This window comes from Argiope bruennichi, chromosome 6, assembly GCF_947563725.1.
Source record: "Argiope bruennichi chromosome 6, qqArgBrue1.1, whole genome shotgun sequence".
Taxonomy (NCBI): Eukaryota; Metazoa; Arthropoda; class Arachnida; order Araneae; family Araneidae; genus Argiope; species Argiope bruennichi.
Window position 1 is genome coordinate 3588480 of NC_079156.1, and position 27630 is coordinate 3616109.

The following is a 27630-nucleotide window of genomic DNA, read 5'->3' on the forward strand; positions in this document are numbered from 1 at the left end:
CGACGCCAAGGTCGCCAACATTTGTCGCCAAGACCGCCAAATTTCCCGCCAAGTCGCCATGTCAGGGATACGTTTTTATCACTTCGTAACAATATTTATATATACATGCAATAAATTTCATATGACAGCTAAATCTTTCTTTTCCATTCAAATGATAATTTATCAAGTTTTACTGTACCTAAACTGTTTTGGCTAATGCTAAACCTTGCCTCAATTACGACTTAATCTAAAAACAATGAAGTAATTATTTTTAATAAGATATTAATTATAATAACCAAATTATCATAATATCATAAATAATGCAAAAAATGGGACAAGGAAATAAATTTTTCGATAAATATATAGAATATAAAAGTAAGGTAAATAATAGACACAAAACAGTCAGTACAATTTTAATTAGAAACCATTATAAGCTAGATGCACAAGAAATTGTTCTTCAGAATTGAAGGAATTTACCAATATAGCACTGACAAAAATACTTATTTTAAATTTCGAACGCTCAGGAATGTAAATATAAATTTTTCGCAGCCTGGTCCATGAGCAGATGGTCCTTGTTTAAGACAATCAGTAAATGTTTGATTTTTATTAGTTGCCAATAGTGTTTCAATGTACTTATAAAATAATACCTGCAAATTATTATATTCGATAAAAATTACTGATTTATAAAAATATTTCCAGTTTTATAATAAGTTTCCTTGATCTTCTGGGATTCTCTGACAATTTTCAGTCAGCTAGCCACCTTGTTTAATGGAGAGTGGGGAGAGGAAAGTTAGCATAAGTGGATTTATTTTTTTCACAATATAAGAAATTATAAAGTTTTTTCAATAACTAAATAAACATTTTTTTTTCTTTTAATAATCTAAAAGCAATTCACACAATAAAGTTCTTTTCTAAAAATTTTTTACCTCAATGTTTCTTTGTTTCAATTATTCAGAACATTAATACTGCAAAACTTATATATATAAAAAAAGTCTTTTATTCAATTGAGATACCTGATTCTGTACTTTTCTACTAAAGAAATACTTGCAGAAATATCATCCAAGATTTCTGGCATAGGCATAGATTCTAGTAGTTCTTTTTGTTCAGATAAAAGTGGTTCATATTTGTCTAAGTAGAGTTCATCAGATAATTTGGCTGTTTCCATACCTGGCTTGATATGAAAAAGTCTACATCTTATAGGCACTCTCTCTCTGTCATTGATCTGGGGATTAAAAAAAAGTATTTTATAATGAAATATCAAGATGAAAAAAAAAAAATCATTATTTGTATTCCTGTCAACTCAAGAAATACATTATTCATACATATTGTACTGTATTTTAAATTAAAGAAAACAATCATTTTTAGAAAAGTAATTTTGAATGTAATCTGCATCTAACACCTAAGGAGCTTGCACAAGAATTTGGAATTTTTGAAGGAACTTTTCAAAAACTAGGAGGCTTTATAAATAGGAGCCTCAGGTGTTAGCAGAAAAAACTAATTCCAGCAGTTTACTATTTGCCCTTTATTGTTGTTCACTATACACCAGATATTGACATGCGATGAGAAGCCAAGTGTTATGTAATGGCCAAAGAGAAAGCATCATTGGTCTTTCCAGGGTTCTGCGGTATTTTCTGGTAAACAAAATATTCTTCACCAGAGAATATTGCTATGTGTTAAGAGGATCAGTAGTGATCTTGTACACTTTGAATGTCAATAATCAAAACTAAGGAGCAATAAATTATTGCAGCAGCTCTGCATCCAAAAGCAACTTGTAATTGTCAACAGAAAAAGATCGATCCTTTAAGTCAGTATCCAAAATCAAAACTATGAAAGTGTCCAAAGAGGTAATCAACATTATTGGAAATTGTTATTGCAACTGTCTCAGATATTGCTGTATCTGATGATCACTTATATTTGGTTAGAGATAAGCATTTGAATGAGTAATACTTCCTCAGTGTCACAAAGGCAATAGTCCAATATTCTTTTTTAGGGACCTTTTACAAATGTGAGGCATACACTTTGAACCATGGAGAGCATATCACTGAAAGTATATGAGCATATTTCTCAAAAATCATAATTCGTTGAGAAATGGCTTTAAATTGGAATGAAAGAGGAACTGAACAAATTTTGCAGTAATCCATTAAAACAGAAAATAAGAAATATTGAAAAATTTGAGATCTAAAAATGCCACTGAATGGATGACAGCATTAAAGGCATGAAAATTTGCATTTCTTACTACTTTTAGCTGCGGTAATCAAAAATATATTTCAAATTCTGAAAATAATATTCATATGAGTAATTTAGATATTGGTAAATAATTAAATTCAAAAACCATACACTACTAAAGATTATCGCTAATTCGCAGATTATTTGAATAGAGCATTAATACCTATCACAAAATCAATTCTCATTAAAAGTTAGAAATAATGTCTTTTACTGTAATAGTTATTTCAGTGGATAAAGTATGTTTACAATAACAATGTAGCACACCAATACCTAGGGAAAAGGGTTATGTATTAGACCATTGTTCTATTTATAGGACAGTCTGTATTAAAAAAATATTAAAATATATTTAAAATTTTTGTTTTATATGCGTAAGGACCTTGTATTGATCATGTCTTTAAATATTCACATATTTCCTATGTTTTTTTTATTTATTTATTTTTTTTTTATGAGTGGTCCAATATGCGTTAAAATTGTAATTTTAATTTTGGCAACTTGAACCCAAACTTATTACAAAATAACAATTATGAAGCTGCTGTAATTTTAAAATGGACATACACACTAATATTTCATATTCTTATTTAATTATATTCATGAAAATTTTGCATTACAGCTGAAATAAATAGTAAAGAACAAGAATGTTAATTAAGAGCATTATTAAAATTTATTTAATAATAAAGAAAATCCTTTTTTATATTTGAATGGAAAGAAAAACAGTTTTTTCCCTTACTATTATTTGTAAAATTAATTTCCATTTAAAATATTTCATTTCTTTGGTTAAAGTTGCTACAAGTGCTAAGGTGCTTAGCCGATTTCGATTTATTGTGGCTCTCAAAAAAGTTTTCTTCTTCTTTTTTTAAATTTGAAACATTGTAGTACAATATATTTTAGGCTTGATTTATATGTCTTTAAATATATTTTTTAAATAGCCAGGTTGGTAGAGCGTCGGATTCGCGTCCCTTAGGTTGCGAGTTCAAAACTCGCCGGCCGAAGACTCCCCACATGCTTGGTGGCTGACGTGCATTAAATCTGCCGTGGTCACAAAGTCCTCCATGTCGAGAGTAATACCACTGGGGGTACAGAGGTGATTGTCCTCCGATTCAGGTCTAAATTACGATCTGTGGTTGAGTGAATGAAATGTGTGAATGAAGTCCGCACCGTAAAAAGGGTTGTGACGTGTGCGTAGCTAAGTCGTTCTCTTGGCCCTAGATAGCGCTACTACAGAAACAAAAGGCGCTCCCTCTCAGGCTTAAATCAGCTGTTTTCGAACAGCGGGCTTGTCCATGGCAAGTGCCATAAGAAACAACAACATATATTTTTAAAAATTCATCTTTAATCACATCAACAATAGCCTATATTTACATAAAAAAATTAATTTAATATGTTGCAACACACGTGTATACAAACCCAGTAACTAAGAAAATACAAAGTATTATGGCAAATTATATAATAATTAAATTATTCTAAAATTAAAATTCAGGGGGGGGGGAAAGCCTACAATAATTGAATAGCTAATATTTTTTAACTTTAAGATATTCAGAAATGGTTTTTATTACAATATATACAAAAGATATTGAGTAAAGATATTAATATTTTGTTTAATAAAAGCTTTATTAATTAAGTAACTGAATTAAATAAAAGCTCCTTTCTAAGCGAGTGCTCAAGAGACAAGTCAATAGACCAGCCAAATTTGACAGATCAATCAGATTTTTAAAGCATTTTAGCATCTTTTTTGTATGACATAATTTAACCAATCTATAAACATTATCATGCTAAAATTTTAATATTGCTAGTTTTGAAAAAAGGCATTCACGTCCCGATTCGATCAAAGAATTTTAATCAAAAGAACTCAGTCTAAGCTATGTTCTCTTGCACATTTCACTAGATCATTTAATACAAGTTTAATAGAATAATGACATTTTTAAGGTTATATAGTAATCAATAAATGTCATAAACAATGCAAAAGAAAATAGAAATAAATAAATAAACTTAGTATTTATTTAGAAATGTCAAGTTCCAGTCCTTGGGCATGAGCAAAATGAGTGAATGGCAAATGCTATACTGATACAAAATGAAATAATTTGCTTTCGAGTTTTTTTGTTCTTCTAAGTGCCTTAATGCTTAATGTTTTCATTGTCTTTTATTAATTTTTATAAAAAAACGAGAAAATTGTTGATGATACATTTATATATTATGAGAAAAATTAAATAAATTAATGCATTGAAGAAAAAAATAAGTAATACTATTATATCTGCACACAAGCTTATTACAAAGATGTATATTATAATTAAAAGGAAAAATTAAAATAATGATAATGGTAAATGCAATTTTGCAGTTTTTAGAGATGAAATATAAACTCACTGTCAAATAAACAGCAAAATCAGTGGATTCTTTCTCTGAATCTGGACCTTCAATAGGTGTAGAAGGTAATTCAATAGCATCCTCTGGTACATGAAAACCCTAAATAAAAAAATATGGAAATAATTAAATAAAATGGAATAGAAATCCGCCAAACCTTCCATATTTATCAGCTAAATATTGATAAGCATTATTTAAAAGTACAATAACTTTATTTGTGACAATTAATCAAAAGAAAACATCTAACTGCAACATATATCTTATGAAAATTATTAATACTTAAAATTATACACATCTGTAAATAGTATGGAATAAAATATATTTAAAATTACAGAATAAATAATAATTTCAGTTCTAAATTTTAAGACATGATAATATTTTAACTGCCATTAGTAATCTTGTAACATATCTTAAATAAATGAATATAAGAACCAGACTTTGCACATTGCAAAAACCGGGTTCTATATAGAATTATCATTTCCACCAGTTAAATGATAATTCCATAAATATGATGATTCCAACTGTTCTAGTAATCTTGAAGAGTCAACTAATATCAATCTCAACTGTAAACAGATTACAATGCTGCTTTATTATCATTATGGATAAAACATAATCATTTAATTTCAAGCAACTCTTGATCAGACATTCTGTATAATGTCTTGAGTTCCAGTTTCAACTTTAAAATGAAACCACAAAAGATCTCCTAGATGTTTCAAAGTATTTTTAATAAATTTCATTATTTATTTATATATATATATATATATATATATATATATATATATATATATATATATATATATATATATATATATATATATATATATATATATATATATATATATATATATATATATATGGCATGGTTAAATAAAGAAATACAATATACAATATTTCCATACAACTTGCCATACCAATAACGTTTAGTAAATTCCACAAAGTTATATGTCTATACAAGTGCACTTAATTGAACACTTAAATTGAAATTCAATATAATGATTAGATACAGATGAAAAGCAATGGCACTAATATTTGCAAAGGTTAAAATTACAAAAAATTTTTAGGCTGGCAAAAAAGTTTGACAGTTAGCTTTTCTATGGATTGAATTACAAGAAAACACTAACTTCATAAAATGGAAAACTCCAGAAAGACTTAATCACTTTCTATTATGATGTTTATATTAAAAGTATGAAGAAAAGTTGTAAATGAATCACATATAAACTAAACATAAAAAGGCCACATTTAAATAAGGATGTGAAATATATGTTCAAGATTTAAAATGTTGCTAGTTTTAAGGTGTTTTGATTTAGTTATTACTTGTTTTTGAAAATGCATTTTTTAAAACAACAGCCATTACAAGTTAAGTGATAGTTAAGGATTTAATTCCCAGCAAATGGTAATAAAATTCTGTTCAAGAAAAGTTGCTAAAGATGTTTTGTAAACATACAAAGATTTCAGATGAATAATTAGCCGTTTTAATATATACGACTGGAATGATGATGATAGTAAGTAAGCCATTTAGTGACTATAATATACAACACTAAGACTTCCACACTGCATTTGTCTTCATTAAACAACTATCATTAGTTTTCTTTCATGTATTTCACGAGTTCTGTTAGATAGTAGACTATATATAAAAAGATGTAGATTTGTGATAATACCAATAATCCTCAGTAGTATAGCATATTTTGTTGTTTATGCAACAAAAATGAATTGCAATTGTGACTTAAAAATCAGTATTTATTCATATTAATGAGGAATGCATGCATGCAATAGCTTAACAAGTCAAAAGTATTTAGTATAAAGATTATAGTTTTAATTCATAGGACATCAACAATGACAAAAAGAGGGAAAATTTGAGGTTTCATTCACAAATGAAAAAGATAAAAACTCATTTAAAAAATAAAAAATTATATTCTAATAGAAGTATAATGAAAAAATTTTAAGTGGCAGACAATTGGGGGGGAGGGGACTTTGAATAAGTTTATAGTAATTTTTTTTAAAATTACAGATGTTGAAATATCAAAATTTAAGGAAATATAATTAAAATATCATAGAAAGCAAATTATTGACTTACCTCCATTCTAAAAGCTACATGTATGTGCTTTCTTCCAACTGTCCAGGGTTCTTTAGGATTCATAAAAACAGGGATGGTAGATTTACTCAGAACTTTCACCAACTACAAATAAAACATGGACTATCAAATCTGCACAAAAAAACATATAATTACTGCTTCATTATGAAAAATTCTTTTTTATACCATCTACATAATTAAATATAATAAAAGCGATATTAGTAGAAATTTTTAAAGATTTAATATTAAAGTTATTATTTTTGTATAAAACTATTTAGCTGCTTATTAAAAAAAAACAATCTGTGAACTTAAAAATAATTTTCAAAAATTTCATATTATACTATTTTTGATGCAAATCTAGTGTGTTGATATTGGATTCTAAATTTCAACAACATATCTAATATACAATAAACACACATATGTAGAGAAATTCTTTTTTGAAATTTTCTGATACCAACAGCAGAATCTGTAATCAGGCCACTGAAGTTTTATTTTGTTTGTATTGTACATTAAAGATTTAGCAAGTTTGCTATTAAATCATAAAATCCTTTATATATACTGCAATGTATTAAAAAAAAAAAACAGATCGTTTGCCAAAAAAAAACCTCAATCTTCATTTATTTGTATAGCAATATATTAAAAAATTAGGTTTGGGGTTAGTCTTATTAAGAAAGTAAAGATTTATTTTATCTGAAAATTATTTACATTTGCTTTAAAGAAGGCAGTGAAAAGAAATATAATTGGAGAGTCACAATGAATTAGTTACATCAAAATGCTCTCATTGGATTAACATGAAAAATACTATAAGACGCCCCCCCCCCCCTGCATTTGCGAATTACTTAAAGAAAATACCATCATAGAATCAATCAAGGAAATTATTAAAAAATTAACTGCAAATAAAGTTTATATAAAAAGATAAAATAGTCAACATATCTATATTTATTGTAATTCTTTGATAAGCATTTACCATTCGAAAGACAGATTAAATAGACCATTTCACATGCACAAAGAACTTTGTTGCCATGTTTTGCATTTAAAAATCTTGTTTTATTATCTTTTTAGCAGATGAAATTTTATTTCAGTTTCCACTTAATCATACGTTTCACAGACATTTAAATCATGCAATCACTCTCTTATTCTTATCTACAAATATATCCATATGTGCATTATCTTGAGTTATTCTAGATAATCTAACTTACCTTTATCAGTATTTCATAAAACAATAACAAAATTTTAACAAGTACTCACCATACCAGCATGAATGGAACTATATTTAGCCCTTTCAGATCTTGACTAAAAAAATAAAAACTTAAGTCAATTTCCAGTTTATTTTAAAAGAAATCTTTATAGATAAAAAGAATAACAATTAAACAAACAAAAAGACTGGGAAAAATTTAGATATGTATTATGTGAAACATATCAAAAAATTTAAAATTTAGTGTTAAATTTTCAATTTGTTATTAAAATATATCAAATTTTAAATTATATATTGGTTTAAAAATATTTTATATGTTGTAGATGCAAAATAAATAATTTTTTAATCACATCTTCTATTATAAATAACAGTGATATAAAAAATATCATAAATTAAGTATGAAAAGTGACTAAAATTTCCTTTTATGAAATTTTAGCACAACTTGAAAATTATAAATTTAATAAAAAATAGTTTAAAACATTTTTATTGTTGTACTAAAGAATAAAAAAAAATTAAGTATTTTAATTATTTCCTACTTATTTCAAACATTATTTATAATGGAATAAAAATTAATTAAAAAATGAAACAAATTCAATTTTTTGAATATTAAAATAGTGCACTGTTACTAAAAAATTTTATTTAAAAATGAAGAGTTGAATTAAGAAGTCCAATAGAGTTAATAACAAATAACATTGTTTTCTTCTACCTGAAAATGCTGTTATGAAATTCGGGGTTCTTTCGATGAAGAAACACAATCAACAGGCCTGAGTAACAAACAATGACTTTCATTAACATGAAGACAAGAATATGCAGACAACAAATGCACAGCCAAGATGTATATAAGTAACACACAGCAAAACACTACAACAAATAGTAAAACACAAGTAGTAATTGATAGTAATAACAATCACAGCAAACAAAGTGGCCAGACGGAATTAAGCAGAAGGAGGGAATCTACATAGTTACACTATACAGCCTTTCCAAACACCTGCAATTCCCCACTGTCTCCAACTGTCACCTCAATACTACACGACAGGCTAATCCACACACAACTCGATGCTGCTTCTATAATAAACACCAGGATTCAGCACATGGCTCAATTGAACAAACGCTTGAGCTCCACACAATGCTTGCGCTTCATTGGACTGATACAACTATTCACTGTTGATTCGCTATGCGACTTTAAACATTTTGGCTACTCTTTCCACGATTCTGTACACGACTGTCTTTGGCTTAATACAGCCGGCCTTTTACAGTTCCCGGAGTTGGACTGAGAAGGTTCTGGAACAATCAGGCATATCTCAGTTTCTATTAGCTCTATCACCAAAATGCTGGAAAATTCCAGTATTATCTATTTTGTCACTAAGTCGCCAAATGGTTGCCAACAACTGAGATCACTGATCTGGCATTCGATCAGCATCCAATAAAGCTGATCGTAAAACAGTCTTTCCAGTGATTGAACTACTCATGCTGGGAAGCAACAATACAGATTTGTAACAATATGATCATATAGTCAACAAAACAAAGCCTAAGGACACAAGATCAGCACTCTCAGAAAAAGCAGAAAACCGGTATCCAATAACTGTAAGAGCACAAAGCATTCAGACAGAACTAAAAAGAAAGATTTTTCACATAACTATTTGTACCTTTTGACGTTTACTACTCTCAATAGATTAATTGCTTGTGCTGAACTCAATTGCTGACTCATTGTTCGACTCAATACTGATTGCTCAAGGCTCATTGATTTGTAGCTTCATCTATTAGCTTTTTATAATTTACATGACGGGGTAAAAAAAGGTCCTAGAAAGACCGTTATAACTCATACTCTAATGGAGTTATCCCCCCCCCCAATTAATCAATTTGTTAAAGTTAATATGGTAAAACTGTAAGAGATTGTTGTATATATCATTATTTTAATGTAGTTAACAGCAAAATAAAATTAGTATGCTTTGTGCAAGTTTTCATCACAATCAAAGGTCATTAAAAAAAACTTTAAGGAATATTATTTCTAAGATTTATATCATTTTGAGAAAAATCTACAACATAACCCTGCTGATATTAAAATATATGGACAAATAAACAGAAAAGGCACATTTTTTAAAGATGTGCATAAAGAGATCTTGAGAAATTTCTTTTGAACTATATCTCATTCCTTAAACACATAAGGCTTTAATATACTTTAGAAGGTCATCTGCAGTTGGGTATAATGAATATCTGTAATTTCCGAGGCACAAGAATTAAATAAATTATCAAGTGCTTCATGGATTGAGATAGAAGTAATTATTTACATTCTACTTTTGTAAACAAATTGCACACATGAGTAAAACTGGTCCTTCTGTTTTCTGCATTATTTTTTTATATCCTTTCAATTAGCTCACTTAATGAAAAAATAATTCATAAAAAAAGAATAGTGTCATTCGATTGCAATTAAAAAACTAGGCATGATCAATTTACGATTAGAAATATTTTTTAGTCAAAGTCTGCTTTATTTTAAAACCAAGGAATCAATTAGAAACTTTACCTTTCTCATATTAGTATATTTCTCAATGTTTTCAGGAGTTGCATAATCTGCTTTTCTTTGTAAGAGTAGATGATCACGGGCATAATAAGGATCCAAAGAAATAACATCTCCAACATCACCGATTCCTTATCGAAAAGTGAAACAATCACTTTTTTTTATAATCAGAAAACTAATCTGAATTATTTACAGGTAAATGGTGCCAACAGACAACAAAAAGTCTATTTTATTTCAACTAAAAATAATACATTAGTGAATCATTCAACTTCATAACAATTTAAACATATATATATCATATTTAAAAGCACGGAAAAGAACTATATAGTAACATGTCATGATTTCACTCCAAGCATTCATTCAATGAAATAAGATTTTTTTATTTTTTTTAAATTTCTTATTTCCAATCTCTCCAATATAAAATTTTAACTTTGCTTTCAGAGATTTAAAGGCAATGCTGAAATCACTACTTTAGTTCTGTAAAACATTAGCAATTGAGGACTTAAACCAAGGTTTCATATCACTGATAGAGCTAAGAGATGTTTCTTTATAATGAGATAAATTAAATTTCTTCAAACAAATTTTCCATGAAAGTATTTCAGAAATTAAATTTAAAAGCAAGACAACCATATTTTAAATAAATGAAAAATTTATAATTTTAAGAATATAAAATAATTTGAGCATTGGTTAGAAAGATAATTCAAAATTGAAATAACATTTTCTGCTTAAAAAACTGCTAATATATATGGACTGAAGAAGCAGTCATTGCCTTTTATTTTTCAGAATTTCATGGATATAGTTCAATTTTTAACTTTTGTCAATATTTCTTTGTCAAAAGCAGAAAAATGGAATAGATAAGTAAAAAGGATGAAAGAGGGAGCATAAAAAAAGAATCTTGATCTTATATAGTTTAAGAAGGAATTTGCAAATCTCAGCATTTTGATTTCATGGAAAAATAAAAAGTTGGTGCAACACTAAAATTAAAAAGAAGACAGAGTTCAAACAATTTTGAAGTTATTTTTAGAGTGCCATTAATTTATAATTATTAATTATATACATATATTCTTTTCCTTTTCTGATGCAAAATCCAATTTAAAAAACGTAGTTCTGTTTGTTTTCCATTCAAATACATGCAATTCTTCTGATCTTCCCTTAGAATATCAGTTAAAAATTTTATCTTTGAATGTAATTATTTCAATTTAGAATAATATATTCTCTTATAAAATATAGAATTGAAACATATAATTACTATAAAATGTTATTATGCTGTTATAATGCTATTATGTTTAACTCTTTCGTGTTTATCTTATGGATATTAGAATAAATTATCTGTAAAGTGAAATAACTACAAAGATGCAGTCATCAAAACTGTATGAAATTTCAACTTAAATGTGCAATACCAAACCAAATAATTTGTTTTTGCATTGTGAAATGTTTTACCTTATTCATTTTTCATAAGATTCTTAAAAATTCAAGTTGAGATAATTTAAAACAATGCTAACATCCTAATATCAGTACATTTAAATAATAATAATATGTCTAGTTTATATGTCATTATTCTCAATACAAGAATAAATTCCAGACATATTCGTTAATTAAAATGATAAGATATTTAATCAACAAAAAATTTCTCATGCAGCTTCAAAAAACAAAAATTTAACTTTTATGAGAGTCCAGGACACATTTCTGTACTTCTAAAACTTATTATATTTAAAAACTTCTTTCAATGAATTCTTATTTTGAAGCCAATTATATTGATCAGACATATTATTTGCAATATCGTAAGATTGGCTTTTCATTTTTTCAAATGAAAATTGTTTCACAAATTAAATTCTCTATTTCAATTGCTATATGATTACTTAATTTGCAGCAGCATCATTAAGTAAAACATATTGAAGAACAAAGGCTAGTTGATGTGAGTGATTAAGATCCAGGGTTGGAGTTCAACACTTACAAAATAATATTTATTTTGTTTTATTCCCCTTTTTATTTACCATTCTTACGCGTGTACGCTCTATGAATTCACCATACATTTTCTTGAATTTTTTTAAAAACTGATTTCATACTGACCTGCACTGTCAGATTTTACAAATCACTTGTTTTTCAAAAATCATCATATTTTGAAATTAAATCTCAAATTCCTAATAACATTCCATTGTTAGGTTATCCAAAAAATTCATATCTCCCCCGTCTAGAAATGCCAAGAAGTATTACTGCATGAATAACACATTTTCAAACATATGGCCACTATTTAATTTCTTTTATGTACTAACTAGCCGCCTTTGGCGACCAGCCGGTTAGCCAATCTTAATGTTCGTTTAAATTTTAATAATTAAATAAGTTGAACCGGAGTTTAAACCCCTTCTTCGCCAAGTTGCGATAACGCGCCAAAGCTGGCAATCTTTATTATGCACTATAATTGAACATCTGTTCCTTTGCTTTCGAACATTTCGCAAGACCATTGTTGGCGATTTTTAAAAATTTTGCTAAGCAGGGGGTTAAACTCCGATCGTACCATTAAATATTTTACACAATTCCAACTTTAATAGATTCTTCAGCAAAATATTTTAAAACTTCAAATTTTGATAGTCATATAATTCACTCATAATATTATAAAGGCCTTCAGTCATAACGTGATATGTATCTCTCTAATTTTCTGTTACCCCTCGTAGAATTTATGCTTTAAATTAAAGTGTAAATGATTAATCTGCAATTAATATAATAATATTTTTAACTGAAACAAAGTATTTTTTTGTAATATGATTACTGGAAACAGTCACTGAGTGTTTAAACTTTATGGGCACTAAAGAATATCTTTCTTAATTTATGTAATATCTCAAGAATTTGTCAACAAAATTTTATCAGATTCATCATGAACAGATCGATTCATTAACAATGCTTAATTTTAAATGCATCAAACACTAAGAAAATAAAATGAATCGTTTAAAATAATCGGTCGAAAACAGGTTTAAAAAAACTACTTAAAAAACGATGTACTTACAACTATAAGCATATACAAGAAAATATATAACTAACATAAGTACAATTTACTTACAAAAGCATACAACTAACCTAAAAGTAATTTAAATCGTCCGTTGATAATGGTTGCCATGCCAACAATCAGAAAACAATGCGCATGCGCGAATTTTCTTCGCCTTTTACGGTAACGCAAATGCGTGAATTTTTCTACGCCAGTTGGGGTAACGCTATGCAGATTATACATTTTTAATTTCCTTTATTCTGTGTTATTTTAATTCAAAAGTACTTCAGAATGAATCTGAAACATGGATTAATTAACAATGTTTCATTTTAAATGCATCAAACATTAAGGAAATAAACAGAATTGTTTGAAATAATCCGCCGAAAAATGTTAACCCTAGCCTCATTACTGTTGGGAGAAAAAAATACTGAAGTCTTACTCATTTGGGAAAATGGAAGATTTTTTTGGCGGAAAAGTTGGCGGTGGTGAAAATGGAAGATTTTTTGGCGGGAAAGTTAGTTTTTAATTAATAATTAAAATTTCAAAAAAAGGGACCCCAGGTGCACATTCCCGACCTCTAAGGTATACATGTACCAAATTTGATAACTGTATGTCAAATGACCTGGCCTGTAGAGCGCCAACACACACACACACACGTTGAGCTTTATTATAAGTATAGATATAGATGAATCAATCTTTCCCAAAGAATTATTTCTTGGAATAAAATTTTTTTACATTGTCTCTGTGTTCAATACTTTTTTTGAATAGTGGGATTCATTGTATTTTTAACCATTAAGACATTAATAAAAAATTTGTTTTAATTCAAAATAATTTACATGGTAAGCAGTAAGCACATTTTTCTAAGCATGAACACACATCTTTCCCTCTTTTACTTTACAGCCTCTCTTTACTTAATTTTTTTACATACAGAAAAAACAGATGTTTATTTACAAACCTAAAGTAGTCAGAAAAAACATGTTTGGATTTTGAAAAATAATAACTTTTTACTTTTATTAAATGCTAGAGTACATTTCTTACAATATAATCTACAATCTTAGTATTCCACAATGTCAAATTCTAGAATCTGTTAACTCAATTGACATAATATTATATACTTCAGAGGGTTGGTTAATTAGCATTTAACTCAAATTCTGAATTGACCTTAAAGAAACTTCAGATTCAATGCTCTTATCAACTTTAGATATTATTTCATATTCTGGTATGTGTCATTGCACTAGTTGATCTATTTCAAATTCATCGGTAGCTGTAGCTGATATAAAATTTGACAATTTACTAATTTCAACTCCACTTACAGAAGCTCTCTTTAAAAAATTTTTCAAGACCTTAAGCTTTTGCTCCTCACATTTTGGAATAAGTCTTTACCTTTTCTTTCTTTCTTCTTTTTTTTCCCCCCCTCTCTTTGTGAATTCCACTAGTATTGCATAAAATATTTCCCATTTCATTTTATTCATATTGCCTATCACTTAATCAATAATAAAGACAATTATTTATAAAATTGACATTGATCTGAAGCATAGACAAAGCCATTACACTACTTATTAATCATGACAAAAATCAATAAATCAAATTGACTATTTAGGTTAGCACATGTCGTTACTTTCAATGTCTATAAATATTTTAATAAATTGGCAATTTAATGAAATAGATAGGAAACCTGTTACAAAACAATTATCCTGGCTAAGTGTCAATATTTGACAATTGACAAGTGTCAAAATTTGACAATTTACTAATTTCAACTCCACTTACAGAAGCTCTCTTTAAAAAATTTTTCAAGACCTTAAGCTTTTGCTCCTCACATTTTGGAATAAGTCTTTACCTTTTCTTTCTTTCTTCTTTTTTTTCCCCCCCTCTCTTTGTGAATTCCACTAGTATTGCATAAAATATTTCCCATTTCATTTTATTCATATTGCCTATCACTTAATCAATAATAAAGACAATTATTTATAAAATTGACATTGATCTGAAGCATAGACAAAGCCATTACACTACTTATTAATCATGACAAAAATCAATAAATCAAATTGACTATTTAGGTTAGCACATGTCGTTACTTTCAATGTCTATAAATATTTTAATAAATTGGCAATTTAATGAAATAGATAGGAAACCTGTTACAAAACAATTATCCTGGCTAAGTGTCAATATAACCCTATATTTGTAACTCATAGAATTTGAATATTGAAAATTTTTTTATAGCAATTAAACTAATTAAGTTTAAATGACTTGATTACACCTCCTTTTAACTCAGCATCCCAAGGGCAGTTGCCTAGTTGGAAATCTGCAAACCACATTTAACTATATAATTCTCCTTTAGATTAACTTTTAGTCTTTTAATCTGTGATGTTTCAAGTTCTGTACAGTTAAAAACCAAAGTGAAAAGGAACTAAATTTCTTATATATTAAAACTACCTAGATACAATAAGACTTTATCATGGATAAGAAAGTGCCAAATCAAAAGTAATAATATAGCAGAAAGTGCCAAATCAAAAGTAAGAATATAGCAGAAGGTGCCAAATGAAAAGTAAGAATATACAGTACTGTGCAAATTAATTGGGACAAACAGATTTTTTAAGAAAATTTTTCCTTTCTCGGGGATTTTCTGCCTCAAACCTTTTTTAACTGCATTTTCTTAGAATGCATGACTGCCCTTCACTAGTCTAAACCGGTTTGACCACATGATCATGCCATGTCGAAAAATTTTCCCTTCAGTTGCTGTAAAAAGTGGTCGCTTGTGTGAATTGCCTCCTTCTGACGTGTATTAAAAAAATGGATATCACTCCCAGGAAAAGGACTAGAATTGTTACCTTTAGTCAGCATACTTCTAAGACTGTGAGGGATATTACTGCAGTAATTGGAGTTGTAAAATCCAGTGTATCTAGGATTATTAATCAGCAAAAGAATTTAGGGACAGTGTCTCCAAAATGAAAGAGTAAATGTGGATGCAAACGCAAGACCACACTTCGAACAGGCAAATTTCTTGTACGAAATAGTACAATGGATCCTTACAAAACAAGTAGAGATCTTCAGAGAGAATTATTAGTTACTGGTGTGAGCATGGACTCATCGATAGTTCGACGAAGACTTTGTGAAGCTGGGAGATTTGAAAGAAAACCAATAGAAAAACAGTTATTAACACCTGCAACGAAGAAAAAACATTTGGATTGGGACAGGAAATATAAATCCTGGATTGCACAAGATTGGACGAAGGTAGTATTCAGCGACAGAACGCATTTTCTTGTGCAAGGGTTTCGATCAAGATTTGTAAGGCGAAGTAGTGGAGAACCCACCAGGGAACAACATCTTATTCAAACAGTTAAGCACCCTCATAAACAGATGTTTTGCAGTTATTTTACTTCTGAAGGACCTGGCAGCTTAGTACCAGTTGAAGGGATGATGAACTCTAAATAATACATTTCTATAATAGAAAGTAAAATTGTGCCTATGATGCAAACTTTTGCTTGTAGTGTTGGTGTCTTTCGACAAGATCTTGCCCCATGCCATACTTCTAAGCTAACAAGGAATTTTTTTCAAAAACAGAAAATAACGGTTTTGGATTGGCCTGGTAATTCTCCTGGTGTAAATCCCATTGAAAATTTGTAGAGCATTGTAAAAAGACGTCTGAGTAAAATGGGCTGCTCAACAAAGAAAACAATGATTGAGAATGCTATAAAAGTTTGGTTTCGTGATGACAAGATCAAAAATTTAGGTTCTAATTTAGTGGAATCCATGCCAAACCGTGTACAGGATCTCATTCAAGCTAGAGGAGGACATATTTTGTATTAGATTGCTATATCGTACATGTAAGTTAACCTATACTAATTAAACAACATTTGTGAAAAATTTTGTGTTTGTCCCAATTAATTTGCACAGTACTGTAGCAATGCTTTTTCTCCAAAAAATAAGAAGACAAATTCATAATTTTGAACTTACTTTCCATATTACTTTTTTCTACATAAGTTGCATTAAGATTTACTTTAAATAGGCATCTTCATGTTTACATATAATAATCTACATTTATTTGGATAAAGTACTAAATTTCAGTATTTATAAATAATTAATTCTAATTTATATTTTTAACTAATTTGATCAATAATAATTCTGAATATAATTTCCTAATATTTATATATAAATAACATTATAATTTTGAAAATCCTTTGTGGATGCATTACATGTTTTTCTTTGCTTGTAATCTTAAGAAGAAATTATTTTTGAAATAGCACTTAGTTTACAAGAATATTGCAACAAGGAAAATTATACAACAAATAATTACAAGCTGCAGTCTTATTTTCAAGGACAAGTATTTATAAATAATTAAAGTATAATAAGTTAAAGGAGCCTCAGACTTACTAATAACACTTTTTTCAGTCATAATTTTTTTAATATTAGATTTTACAACAAATTTTTACTTTAAATTAGAAGTTAATAAAAATATTATTAAATAAAAGTTTCAAATGAGTAAAACACAAATGTTAAATAGAAATTTCAATACATATATACTGAATTAAAATATAACAAAGATTGAAGATAACATTTATTTAAAAAATTAAACTCTACCTTCCACATAAGATGTCAGTACAACATGAAGATCTGGGGGATCTGAAAGGTCTGTATCCTCTATAGTTCTGTAAATGAAATGTCTTGCCTTTAAGATTCTTGGCCTCTTGGCATTAAATCTGCTAGCAGGAGGTGGCATAATTCTTTCAACAATATATGTTGTCTAAAAAAGTCATTAAAATAAGAAATATTAAAAATGATTATGAGGTTTTTTCCATTTGCCATATATATTTTGTAATTTCCTTTAAGAAATTTGAATTAAAATCGTCTTCTTTAATCAAACTCTTTGGTAATTGGATATAAATTATGCTAGTAATTATGTGAAGAGTAATATATCACCTACTACAATCCTTAAATTAAAGTATCTGTGGGGAAGGGGGCAATCTTGGTTCTTCCAAAGAAAGCAAATTTTTTGGATTTCGAACCTGGGCATTAGAGGAAAGGTTAGATGGTATAGCAAATATTGTGTATGGAAGGAATTTTGTATATAATTAAAAAAAAAAAGAAAAAAAAAAAAGATATTTTTATCTTACCCTTTACATCACCATCAATGGTAGCTCATCCTAGAATTGTAGCACAGTCTTGAAATTATTTTAGAAACTTGTACTTTTGTTTTTAATCTTATTAGATTACCTATCTACTCTAAGATTTCAAAAATGGAATGGGAAAAATAATATTAAAAAAAAAAAAAGTGATATTCAAGATGGGTCAATACACTAGAAGGCATACATTTTTATATTGTGAATCTGAGTAATACACCAAGAGGCAAAAAGCAGCACTCCCCCTTTTGAACTTTTTAGCTGATCTGAGTTCTGGCAGCTCTAATTTGGCACTCAGCCAATTGATACTTTCTTTTTCTTTCCAATCAAAGATTTTCTTTCACTCTCTTTATTTGATTAAGCATTCATTTTTTGAAATTTGCTGAAAAAGCATCTTGTTAAAAAGGTATTATTATTTTTATTTTTTTTCTTTTGCTACAAGTCAACCTTGAAAAGACACATCAGCCTGATGAAAGATATATCATTTTTTTTTTTTTTTTAAATATAGAATTCAGACAATTACATTTAAAATCATTAGACTTTTGTTCAAATAATTTTACAAAAATTGTATTCTTTTGAAGAATTATTTTTGCAACAATGCTCATTTCAGATCTGACAAGCCACCACTGGTTAGCATGAAGTGTTTTTCAGGAGTTAACTTTTCTTAAAAACTATTTAGTGGATTTTGGGTGATTTTCAAATAAACTGTCACATTGATGTCCCAGCACTAAAGTAATCAGTATCATAAAAAGTTCTAGTTTTCAAAGATTCTTATATCAATAAATTAACAGATTTTTTATTCTAGTTCACAAATACATATAACATATGATGATTTTATTATGTTTTTAATGATTTATAATGCTAAATGGTTATAGAGGCAGGAAATTTTTCATGTCCCAACTCCAAAAAATAAGATTTTATTGGGATTTTTTAAATTAAAGAAGTGAGACAGCAATAAAATATTAATTAGTAGATGTACTGTAATATTTTAAGTTAAAAAAAAAGAATGAGTATTTTATTATGTTTTGAATTTGTGCATTAAAACTTCAGTTTATTATCTGTCCCCCACTGCTGCTCAAGAGTGTTTCTCAAATATATTTATAATAATTTAGTTTTAAAGATTGGCAACAGTTCTGGAGTAAGCCATGTTTGTCTTCTATTTACTTACTGCTGGTAAAAATTGAGCTGTGATACTACATTCAAAAATATTGTGAAAATTCATCTTCACTATGGTGAGTATTTTTATTTTATATCATGAGTGTTACTGTGATTAATATGTATTTCCACCTAATCAGTAAAAAAGTTTCACTTAAAATGTGATGCATATTTGTATACTAGTCTACTGAAGTAACAATACTTTTACATGTGCAAGTTGTTTCTTTTAGAGCAAAATCTTTATGTGAAATCTCAAGAGTGTTACTCTATAAAAGTAACATTCTTGAGGAAGAAGTGTTCTACTGTGATGAGTTAAGAATGTTATCAACAAGTTACTGTTCTATTTAGAAACTTTAAAACAAAAAAACAAAGCAATTTTTGTAATATATTTACTACACTTTGTTTATTTAGATTATGAATTAAAAGTAAATTGTGAGTTTAACTATCACATGTGTTTAGATGAATGATTTCGCAAAAATTTTAAGAACTTGCACACCTGTTTTTTCTAATTTGGATTTTATTTTTTGTTTTATTTCTCAGTCTTAATTTTTGTTCTTAATTTAAACTCTTATATTTTGCATTATGCTTCAAATTTTCTGTAAATCTTTAAAAATAATTACTTTTTGTTTTAATATCATGAGGATGTTGCATTCATGATTTTAAGAATAATATAAAAAGAATTATTGTTCCATTTAGAAACTTCAAAGCAAAAACAGAGCATTTCTTTAATATTTATTGTACTTTTTCTATTTAATTTATGAATTAAAATTATGAGTTTAAATATCAAATGTTTTTATATGAATGATTCACAGATAATTTGACAATTTGCATCCTGATTTTTTTTTTTTTTGTGTGTGTGTGTGTTTTATTTTCATATGTTCTGTTTTGATTTCTAAACTCTTAATATGAATTTATTGTTTTTGTATTATGCTTCAAATTTTCCACAAATGCTTAAAAATAATTATTTTTAGGCAAGGCTTTCTTCTGCTGAGAAGTAGTGTCTCTATCGAGAAAGAAGAAAACTTGATCCTAATAGAGAAGCAGGTTACAAGAAAAAACAGAAAATGAGGAATGCTAAAAGAAAAATTTTTTTGAAGAAATGACAGCACGAGAGAAGCGCATTCAGAGACGAAAGGGGACAGTCTATGACAGAATAAGGAGACAGAAAATTTGAATGTATCTCCCATTCCACCATGTCATAATTCTCTGGAGCTTTCAGGCAACAAAATTCGTGGAAGAAAAGTTGTTCTTAAGAATCGTTCAAAGTGTGTTCGACAAAATTATAAATGGAACAACTAAAGAATCAGCTCCAACAAGAAAAAAGAAAGTCTGCAAAGTATAAAAAAAGATTACAGAGAATGAAGCTAAAAGTGTTATTACTCCCGAGGATCAACTAACACCAAAATCTAAGGCTACTAAGATATTTCATGAAGCTTAGAAAACAAAAGGAAGAGATAAAAGCAAATTGATTCGGCGGCTTCTTTTTTATAACACCCTTGCTTCATCCTTTAAACAAAGTTATCAACAGGCCAGAAAGAGAAAAGATAAAAATATTTTAAGCCAAATAATATTATCACAGAGTCTTGTTAAGCTTACAGACTTCAAGCAATGACTAGCAGATCAGTCGGTCTGGCTGGAAGAAAAAGGATGGTGGAGAAACAACTAGAAAGAGAGAGAAAATTCCAGAAAGACATAGAATCATTTTTTGTAAGAGATGATGTAAGTCGAAATACAGCAGGGATGAAAGAAACAATAACCAAGAATAAGTTGAAAAAACAAAAGCGATTTTTAAATGTTCCCATTAAAACACTGTATAAGAAATTCTTACGTGAAGTCAGTAAAAATGTTTCATATACCACTTTTACAAGGTATAGACCATTTCATATTCTAAAGCCTACTGATATAGGACGGGATACTTGACTGTGTAAAACTCATACAAATATTGAGAGGAAAGCAAAAAACCTGAAACAATTTGGCCTTTTGAGTGACGACAACTCCCACTCATTGTGCGAGTTAATAACTTGCAATAAGAACTCTGTTAAGTGAATGTATAATAATTGTGTCTCTTGCATGAACAAAATCTTACCATTTTCTGATACCATGATTAATGTAGAAGAAAAAATTTCATATGAGAAATGGACCATTGTTAAAGAAACAGTTGAAAAAACAGATGCTGCTGGAAAGAAAATTATAAAGGAAAATAAAAGATCAAAGAAAATAATCTGCTGATACTATCAGCAGACTTAAAGAAAGTTTCCAGAAGGATATGAAAGATTTTAAGAGGCATTTGTTTAATATTAAGAATCAGAATAGAGAATTTAAATCATGTAAAGAAAACTTAATGGACAATGAAGCAGCTATTCTCGTGGATTTTTCAGAGAATTATTCTTGCAAATTAGCCAAGGAAATCCAGTCCTACCATTTTGGTTCATCTTGCAACCAAGCAACTCTACACACAGGAGTTTTCTATGTAGGTAAAAAAGTTGTTTCATTTGCAACTATATCGGATTCACTTGACCATAGCCCAGCAGCAATATGGGCCCATTTGGATCCCATATTTAAACTTCTCAAAGAGCAGTTTCCTCAAGTAGATACCATACACTTTTTCTCTGATGGACCTTTCTCTCAGTATCGCCAAAAAAAGAACTTTTTCTTATTTTCAACTTGTTTTTTTTTTTTATCTAACTTTCGTGGCTGGTACCTGGTCTTTCTTTGAGTCCTCTCATGGGAAAAGAGCAGCTGACGGTGTTGGCAGTGCACTAAAAAGGAAAGCCAATGACTATGTTGCTTACGGAAAAGATATTCCAGATGCAAGAACATTATTTGAAACTTTAAAAGATACCTCAGAGGTGAAGATCTTTTTCTTAACAGAAGAGGAAAATAAGAATATTTCCAAATTAATTTCAAGTGATCTTAAAGCAGTAGATGGAACTCAAAAAATCCATCAAATTTGTGCCAATGTGAGAGGTTAAATTTTTCATCGACCTCTTTCTTGTTTCTGCCATAAAAATGTATGGCATAAAGGTAAATTGTGCAACTGTCATCTTGGCTAGAAGGTAACAACTTTGATAAAACAGAAAACAAAGAAATGCCGCATATACACATCAAGTGAATGCGATTCTGATGGTACAATTTTTTTCTGACATAGATGATGACCTGATAAGTGGGTCAGTTAAATCTGCACAGGAGGAGGATGTATGTCTACAAATTCCTTCTGTACATGGAGTCAAAAACGGGACTTTGGTATTAGTAGAATTTGCAAGCGGATCAAGGAAAAGAACAAAGTATAGATATGTGGGTCATTTTCAAAATTCGGTGCCATTTGGAAATTGAAAAGACAAAAATAAAAAAAATTTTAATTAGTAAATTTCTTTTGATATTATTAAACAGATAATATTTCTGTATATTACTTGAATATTTTTGATACATTTTTTTCTTTTATATATTTTTAATTGATGTTTTTTTTGGTCAGATATGATGAAAATTGTCATGTCTGTTACCGGACATTTTTCTTGTAATTTTTGTATTTAAGTTCAGTGTACAATAATGTAAAGCTATATTTAATATAAGTATAGAGTCATTTTACCCATATAATAAAGACTTTAAAATAAAAAAATATTTCTTATGGTATTTTTATACTTTTGTTTGTCATGTCTGTTACTAATATAGAATTCTTACAAGGATTTTTTTAATATAAAATACTATAAAAAACAATTAATGCAAAATGTCTGTCATTCTTATATATACTAGGCAGAGTCAATTAATATGTAACTCTAATTGTAGCAATATTATGTCAATTTAAACTTTTTAAGGAAAATTTTGAAATGGTAACAGGCATGACACAAAGTAACAGACGTGACACTGAGTAACATACGTGACATAAATTCAGGAGCCAAATTTTGATGTAAAGCTTGAAAGATAGAATTAAGCTAAAATGTGTTTCTCTTTTAGTACATAACTTTTTACTATAAAATAAAAATAAAATATGTATATATTATTTGAAATTCACAGATACAGAATTGGAACATGTGTACACATTTTATTTTTTAGTATTTTCTTGAGCTACAATGCTATTTATTCAACATCATATTTGGAGAGATCCACATCAAACATCAAATATTGTAATTGGCGAAAAGAGCATCCAGTTAGATTTGGAAGTTTCATTACAATATCCTCTGCTTCAATATTATATTCTTTATCATCCTCTCAAAAGAACTTTGCATGATTCCTGACTTTTTTTAAATACTTAACTGTAAAATTGTTGTCCTGGATGTCGATTATTTCTGAAACGAAATATTTTATCGATCGTTTATCCTCCAATTTTACAAGTATGAAGCTTCCTTCTTGAATATCTTGTTGAAAATTGTTGAATAAAGGAGAAGAAAAAGATTTACAATTATTTTCTGCGTTATTTATTGTCATGGCTGTTCTTGTTCATTTTCTTTTAATGCAAATACATTAACTGTAAAACAGTCACAGACATTTTTCTGTCTGCAGAAACAGCTTAAATCCCTAAAAAACATTGAGTCGTTCCCAAAAGAAAAAATTTCATGTACGCTCATCGTTCCTTTTAAAACCGGAATATCAGATGGAATTATTTTTTTAAACATTTCTACATCTGTCTCACAGATATAATGAAGCTGAATGTTTGTTTTATTTATTAAAACATTAAACAGAGTTTTTGCATCGGGTATATCTGTCCTCTGTGCAACTATTTTGTCAGCAGCTGTCTTAATGGCTCCCCCTATTCCATCAGCCGCACCCTTTCCGTGACCAGCCTCAAAAAAAGACCATGATCCATACTTATAACCATTATTTGCTATATGCTCATTCAAAAGGAAGAAACTTTTCTTCTGTCGATATTGCGTGGTAGGTCCATCAGAAAAAAAGTGGATAATTTCAACTTCGGGGGAAATTCTCTTAAGCTCATTGAATATTGGCTGAAGGTGAGCCGAAATTGCTGCAGGAGCATGGTCGTAACATTCGGAAATTGTGCAGAATGAAATTGGTTCATGCTGGTTTCTTAGATATAAAGCGCCAGTATGCAGAGTTGCCTGCTTTCTCGATCCTCCGAAATGAAATGCCTGCACTTCTGTAGCATGTTTGCACACGTAATTTTCAGAAATAAAGTTTAATAAAGCAAATGATTTGATAACATTGCAAACATTAATCAATTCAGTAAATACAATGTGATAATAAAAAACAAAGAAGATAAGAGAAAAAATGAAAACTGTAACAAATATGCACTTTCAAAAAGTAAGAACTTACATTTATTCCCTTCCCCCCCCCTTAAAAAATTCTTCCTAAAATATCAACTAAAATTTAAACAAAACAAACCCAAAAATTGAACCATATTTCAAATCTTGAAACATGTCAAGTCTGTTACCAAGATTGTCATGTCTGTTACTATATAGAGTAACAGACATGACCAGTAACAGACATGACATTTCAAAGTACAAAAATTAAGGAAACTAAATAATTCCATAAAAACATGAAAATAAATTTTAATTAAAATTAAAAGCCTAAAAATCTAAATTAATCAGTTGAATAAATTTATAAATAAATATATTTTATACAAAATATTAAGGTAACAGACATGACATGCAATAAAAATACTTAACACAAAAAGGCTTCAGCTTCTTCAATCAAACATCAAACATTCAAGATGGCTGCTTGCATTTCTTTCTTAGAACATGTTTCAATGGTATACAAGTGTTGTCATTTTAAAATTTCAATCTTGTTGCTTAAAATGTTGAAAATATTGCATGGTAACAGACATGACTTAATGTCTGGACAGCTGTATTTAATTGGTAAAAATCATCTATTCTTCTTAAAAGGTTATTAAAACCTTCTTTATAACATAATTAAAAGTATATTTCACAATAAAAAAATATGTCAGAATAAAAATTTTAATTTTTGGAAAGTAATGCAGCAAAAAACATTTTGAGTTTTATGATTTGGACAGCTGAATTTTTGTTTCCTCTCAACTTCTTTATTAGAAAAAAAATAAAAAATCAGATGAATTATTTTAATTTTATTGTTTCTCCACTGGAAATTGCCTGCTAAAAAGCATGGTAAAAAGAAAAATCATTTAAACTTTATAACATCTTGTAAAAAAAATGTGTTTCACATGGACAACAAATGGCACCGAATTTTGAAAATGACCCATGTAGGGCTTTGCAAATCTGAATTTGATGAAGATGGTAATGTACGAATTATGTATTTAAGAAACTGTGGAGAAAAAATACATTGTTCAAGTTAAATGAGTCTGATATTTCAGATGTTAATTTTGATCAAATTGTAGCAATATTGCCAGATCCGATGTTAAGGTTGAATGGCAAACGAGCATAGTATAAATTTAAAGGAAGCATAGATGTTTACGAGCAGTCATAGATTATATAATTTTACAAAGTATTCTCAATTCTACCAGTTACAATAAAGCAAATTGAAAACCCTGAATCCTCTTTCCCTATATAATATATCATTTTCAAGATATTTTCCTCTTATTTAACATATATTTTTATAAACACTCAAGAGTGTTACCACGCCTCATGAGTGTTACTGTAACCAAAATTCAAATTTTAGAACATAAAAAAATAATTTTAATAATTACAAACTTATGGTGTGATAGGCTAATAAATTTCATTAAGTTTATTAACATGTTTTTAAATACTAATATAAAAATATAATTTTTAACTGAAATATTCGGTTCTAAATTTGCAACAGTGTAACACTCGCGAGTCTTTATTCTGAAAAAAATGAAGAAAATCATTATATAAATATTCTTCAGCAATATCTGTAAATAATATCAGATATGTCTACTTCACCATTAAATACACAAACTTTATTCAGTTTTTAATAAAATTTTATTAATTAGAGTAAAATAGTAACACTCTTGAGATATATTGGTACATTAAGTACAAAAACCACCTAATTTGAGTTAATTAAAACAATAACTCGCAAACATTAACTTTTTTACAATACTCTATATTATAACAACGCTCATACCACATAAAGAATTAATGTAAATCCTTTTTAATTTTTTGACAAAACTGAAACTTCAAATCTGAATTGTGACAAATTTTATGAAGATCACCCTTTTATATTATCATGGAGAACATCTTAAATTTCAGTTAAGTACTACTTTCCAGTTCGGGAAAAAGAGTCGGAATTCTAGACAATTCAGGTTTGACGTTTAAGTGAAGTAATACAGTTAAAAACGGTGAGCACCTTAAATAAGACGAATTACAGATTTCATTCTATTATCAAATAAAATTTTTGCTAAAAATTTTAGTAATTATTAAATGAATCATATAATTTACCAATCATAAAATAAAAAATACTAGTCACATAATTTTTCTTAATTCGAAATCTATAATCATAAGAATTAAAATGATTTTTACTTCAAAAAATTAGTTCCATATTATAATGTTTCTGCAAGAAGATGCATAATTTCAAAATTTAAACAAAGTGCATTTGTATACTTAATTCATATCTCTACAGAAATAATAACTTTCATGAGAAAATTTTTCATGAAATACTAAGATCATAAATGGAAAATAACCTACCCGATATGAAAGCTTCGTTGGAGTTGTTATTTCTCTCTGAAATAGATTGCCAATTCCTTTTGCAGTTAAACGACAGATACTCATCTTTAAAATTTAATTTCTTGAGAAGAATTACAAGGACTTTAAAAATGTATCAAATATAGCGTTTCAAAATCGCCATTGACTAAGTTTTATTAGTAAATAAATTCATTTCATTTCATAGTAACTTTCGAATAACGTCAGTTTTTTTTTTTTGCATATATTGTATTTTTATGGTGCAATTTGATTCCCAAGTATAATACTGCAAATTCTCGGTACAAATTTTAATAAATATTAAAAATTTTATTTTAAAATCCTACGGCTTGGAGAATGAAGATCAGAATTTGAGATTTCGCTATTCTTAACGAACTTGATTGAAAAGAAAATTCTCGCACAACTGATGTCGTAGAAAATACGAGCGGCTAGATGGTGTTGAAAATGTATTAATATTTTA

General features: G+C 28.3%; 1 protein-coding gene across 1 annotated transcript; it reads right to left on the reverse strand.

Annotated features, from left to right (window-relative positions):
• Positions 1-953: 953 nt before the first annotated feature.
• LOC129971428 (39S ribosomal protein L9, mitochondrial-like) lies at positions 954-27358 on the reverse strand. The gene is made up of 7 exons (XM_056085182.1): positions 27159-27358; positions 17897-18059; positions 10348-10472; positions 7880-7924; positions 6635-6736; positions 4564-4662; positions 954-1201 (listed from the first exon to the last, which is right to left on the reverse strand). Exons 1-7 carry the CDS (start codon positions 27240-27242, stop codon positions 980-982), a joined length of 840 nt encoding a protein of 279 aa, XP_055941157.1. The 5' UTR covers positions 27243-27358; the 3' UTR covers positions 954-979.
• Positions 27359-27630: the final 272 nt, after the last annotated feature.

Coding starts and splice junctions, on each gene's coding strand:
- LOC129971428 (XM_056085182.1), bottom strand. CDS start 27,242: ATGAGTATCTGTCGTTTAACTGCAAAAGGAATTGGCAATCTATTTCAG. Junction 7,925..10,347: donor AATATACTAATATGAGAAAG/GTAAAGTTTCTA, acceptor TTATTTTTTTAG/TCAAGATCTGAAAGGGCTAA. Junction 6,737..7,879: donor GTTCCATTCATGCTGGTATG/GTGAGTACTTGT, acceptor TTTTATTTGTAG/TTGGTGAAAGTTCTGAGTAA.